Genomic DNA, 17465 nt, shown 5'->3' with positions numbered 1-17465 from the left:
AAGAAGCGCAAGGCTGAGGATGATGGTGAGGCCGAGGCCAAGAAGCCCAAGGGTGATGAGCCCACTACCCTCTTCGCCGGCAGCCTTCCCTGGTCCGTCGATGACAACGCCCTCTACGAGATCTTCAAGCACATTGATGGTCTTGCCAACGCCCGTGTCATGACTGAGAAGGGTACTGGCCGCAGCCGTGGCTTCGGTTACGTTGACTTCAACGATGGCGCCTCTTGCACCAAGGCTTACGAGACCATGAACGGTCACGAGATTGAGGGTCGTGCCATGAACCTCGACTACGCCAACGCTCGTCCTGCTGAGGCCAACCCTGCTGCCCGCGCTGCCGACCGTGCTCAGCGCCACGGTGATACCGTCAGCCCCGAGAGCGACACTCTCTTCGTCGGTAACCTTCCTTTCGACGTTGACCAAGACTCCGTCCGTGCTTTCTTCGAGGAGGTTGCTCCTGTTGCCAGCGTTCGCCTTCCTACCGACCCGTAAGTTACCTTCCGTTTCTTTATACGTACACTTTACTGACCCCCAACAGTGACAGCGGTAACCTCAAAGGTTTCGGTTACGTCAGCTTCAGCTCCATTGAGGAGGCCAAGCAGGCCTTTGAGGCCAAGAACGGTGCCTCTATCGGCAACGGTCGCATGTCCCGTGCTGTCCGTCTCGATTATGCTGGCAGCAAGCCCCAGAACGGCGGCGGCGGCTTCGGTGGCGGTCGCGGTGGTGGTCGTGGTGGCGGCCGTGGCGGCTTCGGTGGCCGTGGTGGTGGTCGCGGAGGCGGTGGTGGTTTCGGTGGTCGTGGTGGTGGCCGCGGCGGTGGTCGTGGTGGTAGCTTCGGCACTGGTGCTAACCGCACTCCTACCACCTTCTCTGGCACGAAGGTTTCCTTCGACTAAACGTGGGTTGCTGCACAACGGTTGCAGACCGAGGGCTTCTGGCGGGTTTACCAATAAGTGGGCTTTTGTGGGCTGTCGATTCAACACAAGTTAAGACTCTATGACGGAGTAGTGGGCTTTGAGAATGCGCTTCACACGCGTAAAGCACTATAGACCTGGGGGCTATTACACTTGGGACCGTGGGCTCGTGGCATGTTGCAAAGGCACCCTCGCGGGTGCCTGTGGTTTTATGTTGGCTTTTGATCAAGTTTGTCTTCCAGACGGACACCACGTGGGCTTCTGAGGAAATTTGTTGACGGCTCTTTGGGAAGATTCTCCCTCTGTCTTTGCAGACATTGTGGAGTGGACCAAGTCGGTTCTTGCGAATACTCTGAGGGTCCTGGGGGCTTTCTCGAAACCTAACCACTACGATGCCATTGCCTATCATCAGGCTTCAACCGGTGATGAACCCCTCTGCCATTGATGACTAGACCACATTGATTTGTTATACCATGTATTTCTTACTCTGGAGTTGTTTTCATCGTTTGATGTTGGTGAGTATACCACTGCCGTTATTCTTTCGATTATGTAGCATCGGGATCCGTCCACTTCCCAGTTATAAGGGGCGCAATAAAAGTTCGATCATGATTTCTATGAAAATATTTTATCTTCAGTTTACGTGAATGTTATACAATAAGATGAGGTTTGCTCAAGATCATTCTTCAAGCCCATAGAAGATAATATTAATATCCTGGGCTCATGAGATTGCCATGTTGAGATACATGTCCAAAATTACAATGACTTAGAAACCCAGTTACAAAGAGTCAAAAATGACGTCGGACTGAAGATTCATATGCGTGGCGTGTGATACAACTCAGCCCGAGACAGCGCGTGCGGAGAGGCCAGTCTTATGAGAGCTGACTTGCGCGTGAGCAAGTAAACATGAACGTGCTATAATGATGGTCCCTGGATTTGTTGGGGAAAGACGACATGTCAGGGAGGACAGGTTCATGTAGGTAGGTCAGTCATAACAGTCAGCTGGTATATGGCGCCCAGTACAGTATCAACTATATTGTCCTTAATGAGCATACAAGATGGAACAAACCATATCGAACTGTGCCGCCTGGGCTGATGTAAATCTGTCTCAAGGCAGCGGGAAAGGAAAATAACAGCCAACAGCTTAAGGTTTCGTTTATAGGCGCTGTTTGCTGGTTTAGGTTTGAGGTTACACGCATGATGAAGACCCAGTAAAGTCGGCAGATCGATAAGATGGAGTTTGAAGGGTCTTGATGGGTGACCCACGTCTATAGAGCGACTGTAACAAGCGTGGGCAGATAATCGTTCATTGTCGAAACAATGGATATCTCAACAATGTAAGATTGTACGATAAATAGGATGATCATCAGCTTCAGCCAGCCTCTTCTAGATAGAAACTTTATGCGAAAACCTAAACGATACATGGCAGTACAAGAAACGTTGAGAATAGATCTGGATCTGGCTATTTGATAGTCCATGTCTTGTCTATTGAGCTTGTTTGACTTGGGCCCAACCCCGCCGTGTGCTCATGACCGGTATGTTCGTGCTGCGTGCTCATAAACAGAGGCGGGGATGAAGTACCGATACTTAGCGGGAGCTACTTCACCGCTCTAGAGGCGAGCTGATGGACAGTGTGCGATAGAATCATCGTCATCGTTACGGCATTACTGTAGATGCATACAATCGGGTTCTTATCCCGCGTAGCTAATGCGGGTGTTTCACAGCTGCGCGTGATGCGCTCGCACTGTCTCTCCACACTCTTCCTCAAGTATCTCTACTTTAGTCGTTATCAAAGACGGCCGAAACGTGCTCTCGTGCCTGTAACAAAGGGAAAGCAGTCATTTATCCATCTCCCCAACCCGGTCAAAGCACAATACCAAGACCCCGACTTCGCTATCAAGTAATCAACCTTCTCTGTCCTTTTCTTTTATACCCTCTCTTTTTGCAGTGAATAGTTTTCATCGTCAACCTTTAACTTCTTTATCGAGTCTGCTCTGAATAACATCTACCCCAGACCTCAGATAAGCGGAGATAAAGCTAGTGACCCGGTCGATCTCACACCCTGCGCATGTGCCGTGCCTCGTGCTCCGCCCCTAGAAGAGGACTCGACTGCCAAGTTTCCAGATAAACTTGACCTTTAAACAAAACATTCATACCACCAAAACAAAAAGGATTCAAGATGGACGGACAGGCAAATCAGAGTTGGCAAGGAAACAGGATGTCTCCTAATCCTGCGAGATCGAGTCCTGGACTTCCTCAGCAAAGACGTTACGACGGTTAGTTCTCACCAACTCTATTAACCACGTTGTACGTCAGCTAACAATATTTAGAGTCTTGGGTAGAGGTGGCATCACAACCTTCGTCTTCATCCCTTTCTAGCATCGGCGACGAGATTGTTACCACTGGTTTACGCGTTGGGAACCCCTATGTTCGTCGACGTCGCTTACAACCCTCGGCAAGATCGCTTCCCCAACAAAATACGGCTATCCACAACGGCTCTGCCGCCGATATGAGCAGCCAGGAAGAATACGATGAAAGCGATAGCGAAGATGATCGCCTCCTTACCAGCTCGACCGAGAATGCCCAGCGGTCTGAAGAAGATATGGATTTGGACTCGGAGGCCGAGTCAGATGGTGATAACGTCACCGCGCTTGGGCGGGTGTCTGATCGACCTGCAGACCAACCCGTCTTCCGACCTCAACCCAATGCCTTCACTCATCCATCGACACAGCGACGAGACTCTGCTCCAGCTATTCCTACCGCGCCCCCTCCTCATCCTCACAATGGTCTTACACGACCTTCTTTTACCCAGCGATCGCAGACACGGCCCCACCGTGCGGGTCCAAGCTTTATGTCCCCAGCTGTTCGTGAAGAGAACGATGCAGCTCTACGCGCATCCCTAACCACTCTTCTTTCTTGCGCACACGCAGCTAGAGGCCTGCCAAAGTCAAAGGAAGAAGCTGAGGCCCAGAGAGTAGCCGCTTCAGGCGTAGGACCCAGTAGCCAGCCGATGGAGCTGCGGCTCGTACCGGAGTCGGAGCTGTCACCAGAACCACCAAGACAAAGACGGGCCCAACGACCCGCTGCCCCGTCTCCACCCCGCAAACGGGCCGGGGGATCCAGATCTCCTTCACGAACCACCTCCGAGAGGGGCAAGCACAGCTCCGGATCACCAACGGCCCCACGGGCTACCAAGAAAAAGAAGGTTGCCCAGATGGAAGAGCCTGCCACCATCTCGCCAACTCTCCTCACATGGGTCGTCAGCGCCGGCGTCGTCATCGTCGTCTCTGTGGTGGGGTTTGGTGCAGGGTATGTTATCGGTCGTGAAGCTGGCAGACAAGAGGCGTTGGCGGCCAGCGTTGGCAGTGTCAACGATACCACGTCTTGCGGACAGGAAGTCATCCGATCATCAGGCAGCGGACTACGCAAACTTCGATGGGGTGCCGTTGGCAAGAGCATCGTTGCTTAGGAACCATCAGCGATGCGACATCCAACGTTTTCCGGTCAGTGCCTGGAGTGAGAACAATAGAGTTGACGAGATTCACGATGAATATGTCCCACTTATGCAACATTAAACGTGGTACGATATTCATATTTACGGTTACGACATATGTAAAGACGCGGTCCTACAATATGATATCGACGTTTATGTTATTTAACGACTCAACATGTAACAAGCGAGAATACCTTGGTGCATTTGCGCGCATTGTCTGTTCGGCATGCAAATATGAATTTGGCATGGCTTCTGCTTTTGCTTATTATAGCCAGGCGAGTCTGTTTTTATTATTTATTTTTCGGTGTTGCTTGAAACTAAACCTGGACCCAATTCCTACATTTTGTCCAGTATTATCATCAATCAAATGACTTTTTAATACCACCATCATCAAAGAAGTCTCCCTTCACTGATTACGGTACTAAGAAGGCTACTTGACTGGTGCTAATACTGGACGAGATGTAGAGCTTGGGCTTAGGATACGTGGAAAGCGATACCGGAATGAACAGTCTTCGTTTAGAGGCGTTGGTAATATTCCCCTTGAGATTTTCATGACTTAGTAGTATAGGATATAGGAATAAAAACATCATTCGCAAATACTTGGATTGGTCATCATGCCCAGCTTTGATGTGATGAAATGCGATGTTGAACCCGAATACGAGTGGTTGACTTACTCCAGTGTCTCGATCCTGATCGCGTTCAGGGTCAAGTTTAAGATACGAAGAGTAATAAGGATTCGAGTCGAGCAGGAACTTATGAAACTGCTTGGCATAGAATCCTGAATGGAGCAAGACGGTTGAAGGTGGCTGCGATGAGGCTTTTCCTGTGGTTTGGTGAGAAGTTATGTCATCGCAGAAATGACATTTCGGCGCCGACTGACGGAACGGCACGGAGCAGAACGGCCATCGGAGGGCCGTATTACTTTTCACCGTTTTACCTTGAATACGGAAGGGTTACGGACTGCTATGTTTTATTTCCTCGTAGATCCCTACAATGAACCCCAAGAAGCGTCAGCCCATATTAAGCGGGGCATCGGAGACGAGGTGGTTTAAGTGATCGGAGTGATCCGGGGCTCTGGGTTCCAACATAGGATGTTTTTGTAAAAGGTTTATCGTGAAGAGCTCAGGGGTAGTGGCCGGGGATCTCGTTGATGTTTCCGGCGGTATCGTAACTTCGAATTTATGGCACCATGAGTGACAACCAAGACAACACCAACGGGATAGGATTGATCGACGAGAGGCATATTCTGTCGACCGCCATCATGCATATGCGTAAATGAAATTAGAGTCTTGGTATCACAGATCACAGATACTAGAATCCTATCTTCTGTTCCGTATTCGTTGAACAACATGTGAATACGGATACTGCCTTTGACCGTGTTCTGATCCTAGGAATCGCAAATCCTTCGAAAAGCAATTGACCAATTACCGATATGGCCTTATCCATCGAGGACCCTGAAAATGATGCGAGTATCGTCACATAAGAAATAGCCGATTGTTGACGACAACTCATAGAACAGGTCGGGTTCTTATTCGGACCATAGCGGTATAGTCTCAGGGACTTTTCATCAGACCATTTCGATAGGTCTCGAATCGGCTGAGTAACGGAGACTAATCAATTGCCGGTAGCGGTCATGATATGATGTGGACAAGAATGCTCTTTGACTTGAAGAGCAGCGTTATATAATCAATGCATAGCAAAGTTGAGATATATCGTTGTTGTCCCAAAGGTATCTCAACGTCTTTACCTCTTAGTGGCAGTATGTACTGTAACCCATTAATGCCATGGCATAAAGTAATTCAATTGGTGGGGGTGATAAGAATGCGAAAAAGGAGGGCAGAGGGGTTCCTGCCGAGATCTGGCACCACTAGAATTCTAGAAGTCGATGCGAATACGAATCCGTGAATCATCAGCCAATCATATCACACCCTTTCGTGACGGGAAGACGAGCACCCCCACTATTCTCAGGTACCGTCTGTCATGGTTGGACCATATCGGGTTCCGTTTTACAGGGCGACAGGCAGTAAACCGTCAATTGAGCCACTAAATCTCGAAAGAGTGCAGGCGGTGTACCGCGCTGTTGGTGGGGACCTCTTTAGGACACCCCGGTCCGAAAAAAAGACGTCGAGGTCGTCGCAATTACATATCAGTTAATCTCCTTCGCCATTTGCTTTCGATTCTGTTTTCCTGTCAGTCTCTACTCTTCCTCTACTTCTACAGGCTCGCCATTGGAAACTCCTTTTACTTCCTGGCGTTGACTTGACAAAGATTCTTTCTTAATCTTCATTTCTCTCTTCTATCCTACTTCCTTCCCTTTGAGAATCGCAACCGAAACGTCGCAACCTCCCTACGACACGCCCAACCATGGGTCTCCTTCAAGAACTTGCGAGCCATCCGCTCGCACAACAATTCCAGGAATTTTCCCTGGGCAAGCAAATTGGAATTGGCTTCGGAGCCTTCATCATTCTCTCCGTCGTCCTCAATGTCCTCAGCCAGATCCTCTTCCGAAACCCCAATGAACCCCCTATGGTCTTCCACTGGTTCCCCTGGATCGGAAGCACCATCACATATGGAATGGACCCCCCTACTTTCTTCAAAGAGAACCGTGCCAAGGTAAGTTTGTCAAACCCGTCCGTGTTGGGAACTCACCCGCCTTGAGAGCGCATACCTCTCAAGACTGCGATACCAGCAACCAAGACCAAGGCTAACTTTGCGCCAGCACGGCGATGTCTTCACCTTTGTCCTCCTCGGAAAGAAAACCACTGTTGCTCTTGGCCCTGCCGGAAACGACTTCATTCTCAATGGAAAGCTCAAGGACGTCTGCGCCGAGGAGATCTACACCGTCCTCACCACTCCTGTCTTTGGCAAGGATGTCGTCTACGATTGCCCCAACTCCAAGCTCATGGAGCAGAAGAAGGTAAAAAACAATGGCAAACAGCTTCACAGCAAACATACTAATGTGTTCGCTTCCAGTTCATGAAGATTGCTCTTACCACCGAAGCCTTCCGATCTTACATTCCTATCATCTCCGCCGAGGTCCGCGACTACTTCAAGAGAAGCCCCGATTTCAAAGGCAAGTCTGGTGTTGTCGATATTCCCAAGAAAATGGCCGAGATCACCATCTTCACTGCATCCCACTCCCTTCAGGGCAGCGAAATCCGCAACAAGTTCGACGAGTCTCTGGCTGCTCTCTACCACGACCTCGACATGGGTTTCACCCCTATCAACTTCCAGCTTTACTGGGCTCCTCTCCCTTCCAACCTCAAGCGTGACCAAGCCCAGCGTACTGTTGCCAAGATCTACATGGATACCATCAAGGAGCGCCGTGCTAAGGGCACCGACGATTCTGAGCACGACATGATGAAGCATCTTATGAACTCGACCTACAAGAACGGTACCCCTGTCCCCGACCACGAGGTTGCCCACATGATGATTGCCCTTCTCATGGCTGGTCAACACTCTTCTTCTTCCACCAGCTCTTGGATCATGCTTCGTCTCGCTCAGAACCCTCAAATCATGGAAGAGCTCTACCAGGAGCAAGTCAAGAACCTCGGTGCCGATCTGCCTCCTCTGACCTACGAAGACCTTGCCAAGCTGCCTCTTAACCAGGCTATCATCAAGGAAACCCTCCGTCTTCACGCCCCTATCCACTCCATCCTGCGCGCCGTCAAGTCTCCTATGGCTGTCCCTGGCACCAAGTATGTCGTTCCCACCTCGCACAATGTCCTCGCCGCTCCCGGTGTCAGCGCTACCGACTCTACCTACTTCCCCAACCCTGATGAGTGGGATCCCCACCGATGGGAGGCCGATTCTCCCAACTTCCCTCGTATGGCTACCAAGGGTGAAGACGAAGAGAAGATCGACTACGGTTACGGCCTTGTCAGCAAGGGCTCAGCTTCTCCCTACCTGCCTTTCGGTGCTGGTCGTCACCGATGCATTGGTGAGCACTTTGCTAACGCTCAGCTTCAAACCATCGTTGCCGAGGTTGTCCGCGAGTTCAAGTTCCGCAACGTCGATGGCGGTAACACCCTGATCGGCACCGACTACGCTTCCCTCTTCTCCCGACCTCTGGAGCCTGCCAACATCCACTGGGAGAGACGCCAGTAATTTATGCCAAACGGCAATGACGCGAAGACACGAAACAAGTTGTATTTAAGCAGCAAATGCTGAGGAGTTGAATGTTTTGTAATGGCTGGGCTGGTATTATTTACAAAAAGAGAAGCCAATTGTCATTCCTATGGCAGTAAAGTTCTGACGATAGACTATACATTTTTAATTAGCAATGATCAAAATATGAATTGTTCAACTTTCTGGGTTAAATTGGCAATTTGTTTATGTCTGTGGGTCGCTGATCTGATATGTAAATGAGCCGATCTTCGAGTCTTTTGAAGGGAGCTGAGCTGAGGTGAAGTTGGAAGTTGGCAGAGCAAACCCCACTGACGCGAACGCCATCAATGACGACTGTACCGCATTCTAACCACTGGCACTGCAGCATAATTATTGTTATTTGTTATTCTGCATACTCATTTTGAAGCAATATTGTTTACCCTCAGCCCTGTCAGTCACTCTTCTCGTATAACTTTGAGCAGAAACCATCAAGTTGGTGGTTCAACTAAGGGTCCGTTCATCAATACCTGTTTAGACCTGCCCAGCACCCTTGACCAAGCCAGGGACCAGGCCCAGCACCTCATCAAGACATCATGAGCGAGTCATATGGCCCTCTTATCCGGCTCTGGGGCATTCATCCTTCTAAGCTTCCGGATGTAGGGTGTCGGTCTAAAGAGCTAAAGGTGCTACTCACTTCAATCCTTCTCGAAGCTGTTCCGTTTATACAAACGGTCCCTTCTGAGATTCCCTCCGTGGAGCCTGCCACAGAGCTCCGCTCCACAAATGAACTATGGAAACACAAGACAAGCAAGACGTACGACGGTTCTACAGCCCCTGTTCATGTATTCGAACGTACCGTAGACGCCGAGACTCTGGGCATTGTCGCCCAGAAGAACCCCGGCCTTGGCGTCTCCCCTGATAAAGCGCAGTCGGAGCTCTGGGCACTACGACGAAGCACTCACAAGCCAAAGAAAGAGAAAGGCACAGCAGATTGGGATGAGTTTGTGAGATGTTTCAAAGAGAAGCACGCTGAGGCGGAGAAGCTCTTCACCCCGGGCGTTACAAGCTTCAAGAGACTACACGAGTGGGATTGCTCAGGCATTGAGGTCCAGCTTGATGACGACGTTTGGGTTGACTGGACTCTCCGTCGTGAAGAATCTGTCCATGATCTCCCTGGCCCACTGTCTAAGCGTGTTTTCCCAGTCCTCCAAGCTACAGCTGCTGTGCGAGGCCGCAAAGAGTTTATCGTCATTCAGATCGCTATTCGAGCCAGCGATGATACGACGGATGTAGCTGTGCACGAAGGCCCCGTCCGAGCAGCCTACTCTAGTATCGAGAGGGTCAGAGAGTTGGAAGATGGGCACTTGGAGTGGGTGATGGGGACGGTATCTGATGCGAAGGGGTTGGTGCCTATGTGGGCGCAAAAGTTGGGCTTGCCTGGAGCCGTGGCTAAGGATGTAGGCAGTTTTATGCAATGGATTGGTGAGGAGAGACTGAAGGGTAAAGATGCTGAAGTTATTGGCGATCTGGAGGAGTAAGCAGGAGCTGGAATGGTTGTTTGCGTAGTACCTAATTCTTGTGGATGTTCTTGCCGGGTGGATGATCGCTTTTTGAGGGCAAGTACAAGAGCCCTTTCTATTAACTCCGTCTTTACATGTTTCCTTCTCACGAATAAACGAATAGATGAGAAATTGCAAAAGTATTATTGCGATACCTGCAGACTTTGTAAGTGGTGAGTGGTAAGTGGGCAAGACTGTTCCTGCCTCCTGCCTGCTCATACGCTGGGCTCTTTCCTGCCTCGACCGGGTCAACTGCTCCTTCGCTTTTTCACCTCACTCCAACCCTTTCAATCGCATTCTCTCTCCTCTTTTCTACTCGACATGGCCCTCTCTCCCCTTTGAATTATGTCCATAAGGGATATCCTCGTGAGGGATACAATCACTGCAACTGGATTCTCCCTTCTAGATGTTTTGATGAACCAGCTGCTTGGCCCCGCGCACTTGCATCGTCCTTCCACTTTCCAACAGATTATTACAAGTTTTAGTAAACACCGTCGAGATGCCAAAGAAAGCGAAGACTCGTCGTATAGCTCCTATTCGGACAGTTTCTATACGTCGAGCTCCCCCATCGCCGCCTGCCAGTCAGAATACGAACACTACACTGGCAACTTCATCAACAGGTATAGCAGGACCCGGATCTATGCCTGCATCAACCGCTACATTGCACGCAGATAACGAAGGCTCCAAGCTTTCACAGCAAGCAGATGCACTGGCGAGGATGACTTTTCAAGTAAATCTCAATGCTGTCTCGAAGATTGCATACGCGCTACAAGACGACGTCAAGAAGCTTGTTCTGCGGACTTCGGACAACCACGAATACAGGCGAGAAAACGAAGAACGGTTGACAAGAATGATGCTCGAAGTACAGACTATAAAACAATTCATGACTTCTCTGAAGGACACCCCTCCAGCTACGCAGGCTGATATTGAGAGAGCACAAGAGGAGATGCGACAAACTGTGAGAGAATGGCACACCAGGGTCAACGGTATAGAAACCCGAGTTGAAGCAATCTCCAATGCAGCGAAACAACCGCCCAAGCCAGTGATCACAAAGCCAGTGACCACAAAGGCCGTCAACCCAGGGCCATTTACTCCCGACACTCTCGGCAGAGAGACCAGGTCGGCCAAAAAAGCCAGGATAGAGGCCGACGCAAGTGCACAAGGGCAGCAAAGTATCGAACTAACGAGTAAGTATCTCTCGGCATAGCCTACTTCCTTCAACAAGTACTAAACTACTGCCAAGATTCTTCCAACTTGTCAACCCCTGAAGGTCGCATCCACGAAGCGATCAACTCTACGAAACGTTGGAACCGTGAACACAAGGTCACCAGGCTGAAAGATAACCAATACATCGTCTCGTACTTCACAAAGCAAACGGAACGAGATCCTCAACTAGCGAGCATACTTCAGCGGACGTTCCAGAACCGTGTTGTGAAGAATGTCGAGGGCAAAGCTAACCCTCGAGGCCTTGAAGAGTGCAGCAACTATGCCTCGTGGGACGATGTTACAGATACAGCTGCGAAAGTTCTGATCGCTAATGAAAAGAAGCTTGTAGAGCTACTGCAACGAAAATGAGATTAGTGCAGGTATTCTTCGAGAATTGAAAAGGCCTTGGGAGGGCAATTTTGATAGGATTTGATGGAAGAATGATTGTCAATAGAGGGGGGGAACTCGTTTCAAGACTTTACTAGATCCATCGTTCAAGATGGTTCAATGTGGTATTTGTTCTGGTTTCATATCTAATTCATGCATTCCCAAGTCCTGGAACACACCTTAACGCCATTTCCTTGCAATGAGCCTTTTCTTCCTATTATCCTGCCCAGCGACAATTGCGACCCTCACCATATCCAACGACATCTAATCATCCGTCTCAATACCGATAGACGAATTCTTGAGCTCGATCTCTGCCTTCAGCTGCTTAATGGTTTGTTCAATACGAGTCTTCAAGATCCTGTTCTGAGTGCGTGCCAGCTCGGCTTCCTTGTTACCCAGCTGTTTCTTGAGGTCATTGATAATATCCTTGACACCCTGCTCTTCATCTCGCTGGGCACGAGCATCGTCATCCAGATCGTCGTCGTCATCATCGTCGTCATCGTCTGAAACTTCTTCTGACTCGTCTGACTCGATACTATCTTGTAGAGGCGCAGGCGTGTTGACTTGTGTGGTTGTCATAGGCGTCGTTGCATCCAGACCAGTGGCAGCAGTCTCGGCAATTACTTCGCCATTAGCGAAAGCAGCCTCGAGATCGGCCTCTAGCGTGTCGTCTCCTTGTTCTTCATCGAACAATGCGTCCTGGTTTTGGAAGTAGTCCTCCATGGTGTCATCTATCTCTCCGTCGGCATCCTCATCCTCGTCGTCTTTGCTCTCATCGACCCATTCCCAGCGCGTCGAGCCGGCCTTAGCGTCCTCGGCGAGCAAGCGCTCGACTTCTGCTTCCTTGTCTTCAATCTCCTTACGACTGATGGTCTTTGCAAATCGGCGGTTCATACAATCGTGCATGGGTGGTGTTAGGCCGTGTGGCCATCTAAAATGCTGGTCGATCATGCTTGGTAGAGGCGTTTCCCTGGCCTCGGCCTCGCTAGAAATTCTGGCGTAGACCAGAAGCATTTGGCAGATGTCAGCGGATTTGAGAAATGACTTTCTGTCCCACGTTTTCATCGCCTCGGTGATCGTTGGTAAGTCTACCATAACAGCGGCAAAGTGCTGGCCCTTGACTGTCACGACCGCCCTTCTGGTATCCTCCTCAAAAAACTTGAGTTGGATATCTGCTCCTCCTTGACTCCGTGGAAGGCCCATTTTCCCATTCTCCATACACCATCGAACATAATCACAGTGCTCTCCTGGCATCATCCTTAGAACAAACTGCTCCTCGATCGACGGGTCCTTTTCTCTGTCGCTCGCTTCTGAGTCGTAACCATCTCCAGGAGGGTGAACTGGTGCGCGTCCCTTTGGCTTCACCACCACCGTCGGAGTGAGTCCTGACTTTGTAGGCTTGAGTTTAATCTTAGTTGTCGGATGCGCCGAGCCCAACTCATCATCCAGATCATCATGCGCACGCTTCTTACTCTCGACGAGTTTCTGTGTGGGTTTAGGCTGCCTTCCAGCTTTTGTCTTGGTCGGGGGTTGTTCAGCGGGTGTCGAAGGTTGTGATTTCCCGATCTTCAGCTTCACTTTGCGACCTCCTTCTGTCGGCGTTGAGGTAGGGGCTACAGCACCTGACGCTGCCGTGGCCGAGGCCGGGACGGAGGCTGATGGTGTGGCAGTTGTGTTTGCATCGGCAACGAAGGATGAGGATCGGTTGACGTTAATCTTGAGTCGAGGTTTCGCGGCTGGCGTGCCTTCTTTCGGCGTGGGTGTAGACATATTGGCGATCTGGAGCTTACAGAGCCAATGCGCCTCCAACTCTTTATCTGGTAAGGACCTGGCGCGTACACTGCAATAACTCTGTTAAATGGTGTCCAGAATATTGGAGGGTAGTTGAATGGGGAAGAGCAAGAAGAGTCTATGCCCGTCAAGTCGTTTCTCTCTAAGGCGAATGGAATTGATAAAATGGAGTGGTAGCAGGTACACTTCAGAGCAATCGCACGGAAGTCGCGCCGCGTGCGCTCAGAAGCATGATGGATGGGGCCCACTTTTATCCGCCTGGCAGTTCATCAAGCCAATATTGGACAACAAACAACTGCAGGCACCTTAAAGGACCAGGCAGTAAACATTAATTGATTAAGTCCCAACCCTTTGTAGGTTCTCAGGAAAGCCTTATCAATGAAGTGAATCTTTATCATTCTATTGTATCTTCTAATTCCCTGGGTTGCTACTTACTTGTATATCAATGCGGCGCTGTAACAATCCAAAGCTTCTACCATATACAACCTCCAAAAGAAAGTTTAGGAACCGGCTTGAGTTACAGAACTACGATGAATACTTCTAGTCTGAAACCCTATCACAAATACAACCACCTCAAATACTGGATACGCCATGTTAATAAGAAAATATAGATTGGTATCTTATATGTTATTGAAAAACGCCGCCCAACACCACCTCATGAGAATTGCCTTGCAGGCTTGTTTCTTGTACAGCTCCTGACCAATATGGCAACCCAAGAAAATAGAACAGATTTGGCCGAATATTCTACCAGTCAATCCCTGTCCACCCATAGGTGCCGTCAACGTTATGCCAGCCACCGTTTTCTATACTATCCTCCCATCCCATCATAATGGCCAGTAGCCGGCATCCCATGGAGCTCACGGTGCACACGACTTTGTCACTTGACTCGGCGAGTACAGCGAGATCCATCATGTAGGCTCGGCCGACGAGGCTACGAAGTCTCAGTGTTTCTTGAGAAGGGGGTGCCATATGCCTGGCTTCCTGGTTGACATTCTCGACGGTGACACCAGCAGGTGCCTCGGCAGCATTGTTCTTGCTGTCGACACCAAGGTTCCAAAACAGGGGAGCGAAGAAGCCACCTTCCCAGCCGAATGTGTTCTCAACGAAGTTGTTGGGCGTTTGCTTGTTACCCCCGGCCCGAGCTATCGCACCCTTTGAAGCAAGACGGATGCGATCTTGAGAAAGAATTGTGTGTTTGAATTCAGGTTCCTCATGGACTGTGGGATCGTCTGATGCCAAAAGGGTGAGAGAGTGTTGTTGAGTGGAGCCCTCGACTCCTGTGCTGTTGTAGTACTCTTCGACATAGCGACTAGCCTGCTTGAGATAAACGTCGGCCGGGATGTACGTTTCGCTGTATTGCAGCTCGAGAGGGTGCTGATCGCCATGGCGAACATGGAGTCCAATAATAGGTGCATGTGCCGTAAGGCTATCCTCAGCCTTTGCCTTTGCCTGAAGTCCAAGGATGCGGTTATCAACATAGGTCTGGTCCTCTTCATTTAGGAAGAAGAGGTCTTCAAATCCCAGGCGAGCTAACTCGAAGAGATCCCGCAAACCATTATCGGTTCCAGCAACGCGGTGATTCTGGGCCAGTAGGGCTGGAAAGACTTCCTTTGCCGTTGCAGCTGAGACAACCAGATGGCGAGCTTGGAAAGGGCAAGGTACCATGTGATGTCTTGGGGGCGGGCGGCATTCCGGAACTGGAGGGGTCTCGAAGATTTGATCCCAAGAACCATAAGCCCATCGTTTGTCAACAATGAAGAAGTCGCGGCCCAATTGCTTGGCGAGTCCATAAAAGGTCCAAAGCATCATAAGAGTGTTGCCAAGTCCGGCATCTGTCGATTCCAGAACAAAAGTCATAGTGCTCTCGCACACAGGCTTGTGGTTCAGGTGTTTCTTGTCTACTCCCACAAACTTGCCCTTGTTTTTGGCACGAAGTCCCTTTGTAGGAGTAAGAAGGCCTGATCTTTCGGCTTCGTAAACGTCGACATAGTATTCGTCTTGGGCATCGTAGTTGATTATGGCTGTTTCGGTGATCGGACCTTTGTGGTGAACATCGCGTGCTCGCGAAGAGACCTCTCGACATTGACTTCCCATTTCAGCATACTGCTCCATGGTTAGGGGGAAATCTCCATTCGGTGGGATATAGACCGTCCACTTTGAGAGACCCTTGTTGTCGTTAACCAAGATTGGTGTAGGAAAGTCTGGGAAAGCATCTTGGCCGACCATCTCGAACTCCTCTTGTTCAAAGTAAGGCCATACTGCTGATGGAATCACGTTTGGGTTTTGGAAAGCCATGGCTGCGAGATAGGTGAGTGACAATAGAATGCCGAGGAGAAAAAGGCGTCGAAAGACTCGACTCGGCCGAGTAACCAAGATCTGGCTCGATTTTCTCTTTGGGGGTCGAGGTACAAGTGCCGGAAGCGCTGGCGAGGCAGGTGGTGAAAAGAAAAGGTGGTTGAAGTTGAATCGTGACGAAGTTGAAGAAATTGGACCTCGATCCTGGGCATTATAAGAGGTGGCTCGACGCAGGTTGAGTGCAGGCGGCACCACCAGCATCTTGGTTTGTGTAGAGCCCGACATTGCGAGATCTTGTGAGAAGGAGTGTGGTGTAAGTGAAGCAGTTGAGCCAAAAAGGTGTAATAGAATCCACAATCACGGTCAAAGAGTATTGCTTCAAATGGTTGTTCATGCAATGACCAAAGGCCTCCCAATGCCAGTTTGTGCCGTGCTCGTCAATTGAATTCGTCCTGAGGAACGTCGAGAATAGATTGTGTTGGCTTTGGCTAATGGGTGTAACACAAGCAGCAAGTGGTGTTGCTTTGAATAGCGTCCACGAATACTCTGAACGGAAACAGGTTCTCCTTCCGACGGTTGGACAAACGTTCTAATTGTAGGCTTGGATGTAGTTTTCGTCGTTACACTTTGTCTCGAGAGACTTCAAATGTCAAGAAATGGTTGAAATGAATGTGTAAAGAATCGAATAAGAGCTCAAGTTAGAAGTAAAGGCATCAAGCCTGTGAACTGCACTGCAGATAGATAAGAAGAAAAGTAAAGTGAAGTGAAGATGAAGAGTAAATCAGAATCCCCGCGGGGCACGAGATAGAAAGGAAGAAGAAACAAAAAGTTCCAGGGTCAAAAGAAATACATGGCGGGCATGTTTAAATTTCTCCGTATCGTGGATTTGGATACGGGTACAGAGTAGAAGATGACAAGACGATGGCCCAGGTCGATGGGGCTCGGCCCATGACAGGGTCTACCCCGGGTTGGAAGCAACTCCGAAGCAACGCTTGCTTCGGGATACTCAAGCACGGATGAAATTTCGTATCAGGGAGGCACGACCAGTGTACAAATGCGTGATTGTACTGGATGAGGGAAGTGCATTCGTGAAGTGACCAATTAACTCTTCTTGGCCGCTTATTCGCACCTGCCACAGGAAGCCAAGATTCGTTATCCATGATCCTCCATCTATTCCTTCCAATCCTGTCACTTTCCTATCTGCCTATCTACTCTCTATAATCTTAGCAAGCCATCTTGCTACATTCTATCCATTACAAGCTAACAAAATCAAGCATTGATGTCGCGTCACGCTGCGGGGGATTCTAGAGGAACATCAAACAGAGAAGCGCCGGGGGTTTTACGACGATTTGCCAACGCTTTGCCTCAGACTGATTGCGCAGGGGGTACAAGAATCATCATATAGTACGATCCAGTACTGTACACAATCACTCTGCGCCACAGCATAACGTCAACAGGAAACATATCGTGTTCCGGTTGCCGACGATCATCCCACGGAACCGACAGATCATCTGCGATTAAAGTTGAGAGCTGTTACAGAAGCCCAAGGACTGGCCAACGACCTGCTTGCACTTCTCTCGTGCGATGAATTGCCGAAATGGTGATTATCTTGCTTTTCATCATCTACCACCAGTTGAAAGTCTTTGTCGGGATGTGGCATAAGTTCGATCGACCGAAACACATATGCCGTTCTCTGCCCTCAGGGTGTCAGAAGAAATG

At 49.7% G+C, this 17465-nt stretch overlaps 6 protein-coding genes across 6 annotated transcripts; 4 read left to right on the top strand and 2 right to left on the bottom strand.

Moving 5' to 3' along the window:
* Positions 1–3087: 3087 nt before the first annotated feature.
* On the top strand, positions 3088–4377 carry FIESC28_11666 (uncharacterized protein; the record flags this gene model as incomplete). Its single annotated transcript, XM_031165786.1, has 2 exons — positions 3088–3184; positions 3239–4377. 2 exons carry the CDS (start codon positions 3088–3090, stop codon positions 4375–4377), a joined length of 1236 nt encoding a protein of 411 aa, XP_031010160.1.
* Positions 4378–6765: 2388 nt separating this feature from the next.
* Positions 6766–8508, top strand: FIESC28_11665 (uncharacterized protein; the record flags this gene model as incomplete). The annotated part of the gene is made up of 3 exons (XM_031165785.1): positions 6766–7014; positions 7121–7318; positions 7375–8508. The coding sequence occupies 3 exons, from the start codon at positions 6766–6768 to the stop codon at positions 8506–8508; spliced, it is 1581 nt and encodes a 526-aa protein (XP_031010159.1).
* A 593-nt stretch (positions 8509–9101) lies between these two features.
* FIESC28_11664 (uncharacterized protein) lies at positions 9102–10046 on the top strand (the record flags this gene model as incomplete). Its single annotated transcript, XM_031165784.1, has 1 exon — positions 9102–10046. One exon carries the CDS (start codon positions 9102–9104, stop codon positions 10044–10046), a length of 945 nt encoding a protein of 314 aa, XP_031010158.1.
* Positions 10047–10566: 520 nt separating this feature from the next.
* FIESC28_11663 (uncharacterized protein) lies at positions 10567–11642 on the top strand (the record flags this gene model as incomplete). The annotated part of the gene is made up of 2 exons (XM_031165783.1): positions 10567–11254; positions 11311–11642. 2 exons carry the CDS (start codon positions 10567–10569, stop codon positions 11640–11642), a joined length of 1020 nt encoding a protein of 339 aa, XP_031010157.1.
* A 282-nt stretch (positions 11643–11924) lies between these two features.
* Positions 11925–13430, bottom strand: FIESC28_11662 (uncharacterized protein; the record flags this gene model as incomplete). Its single annotated transcript, XM_031165782.1, has 1 exon — positions 11925–13430. One exon carries the CDS (start codon positions 13428–13430, stop codon positions 11925–11927), a length of 1506 nt encoding a protein of 501 aa, XP_031010156.1.
* Positions 13431–14195: 765 nt separating this feature from the next.
* Positions 14196–16031, bottom strand: FIESC28_11661 (uncharacterized protein; the record flags this gene model as incomplete). The annotated part of the gene is made up of 1 exon (XM_031165781.1): positions 14196–16031. One exon carries the CDS (start codon positions 16029–16031, stop codon positions 14196–14198), a length of 1836 nt encoding a protein of 611 aa, XP_031010155.1.
* Positions 16032–17465: the final 1434 nt, after the last annotated feature.

The sequence above is a fragment of the Fusarium coffeatum genome (genome assembly GCF_003316985.1).
Source record: "Fusarium coffeatum strain FIESC_28 chromosome Unknown BRIP53273_contig_457, whole genome shotgun sequence".
Taxonomy (NCBI): Eukaryota; Fungi; Ascomycota; class Sordariomycetes; order Hypocreales; family Nectriaceae; genus Fusarium; species Fusarium coffeatum.
The sequence above is the reverse complement of the archived record's forward strand: the minus strand, read 5'-3'. Positions and strand labels throughout refer to the sequence as shown.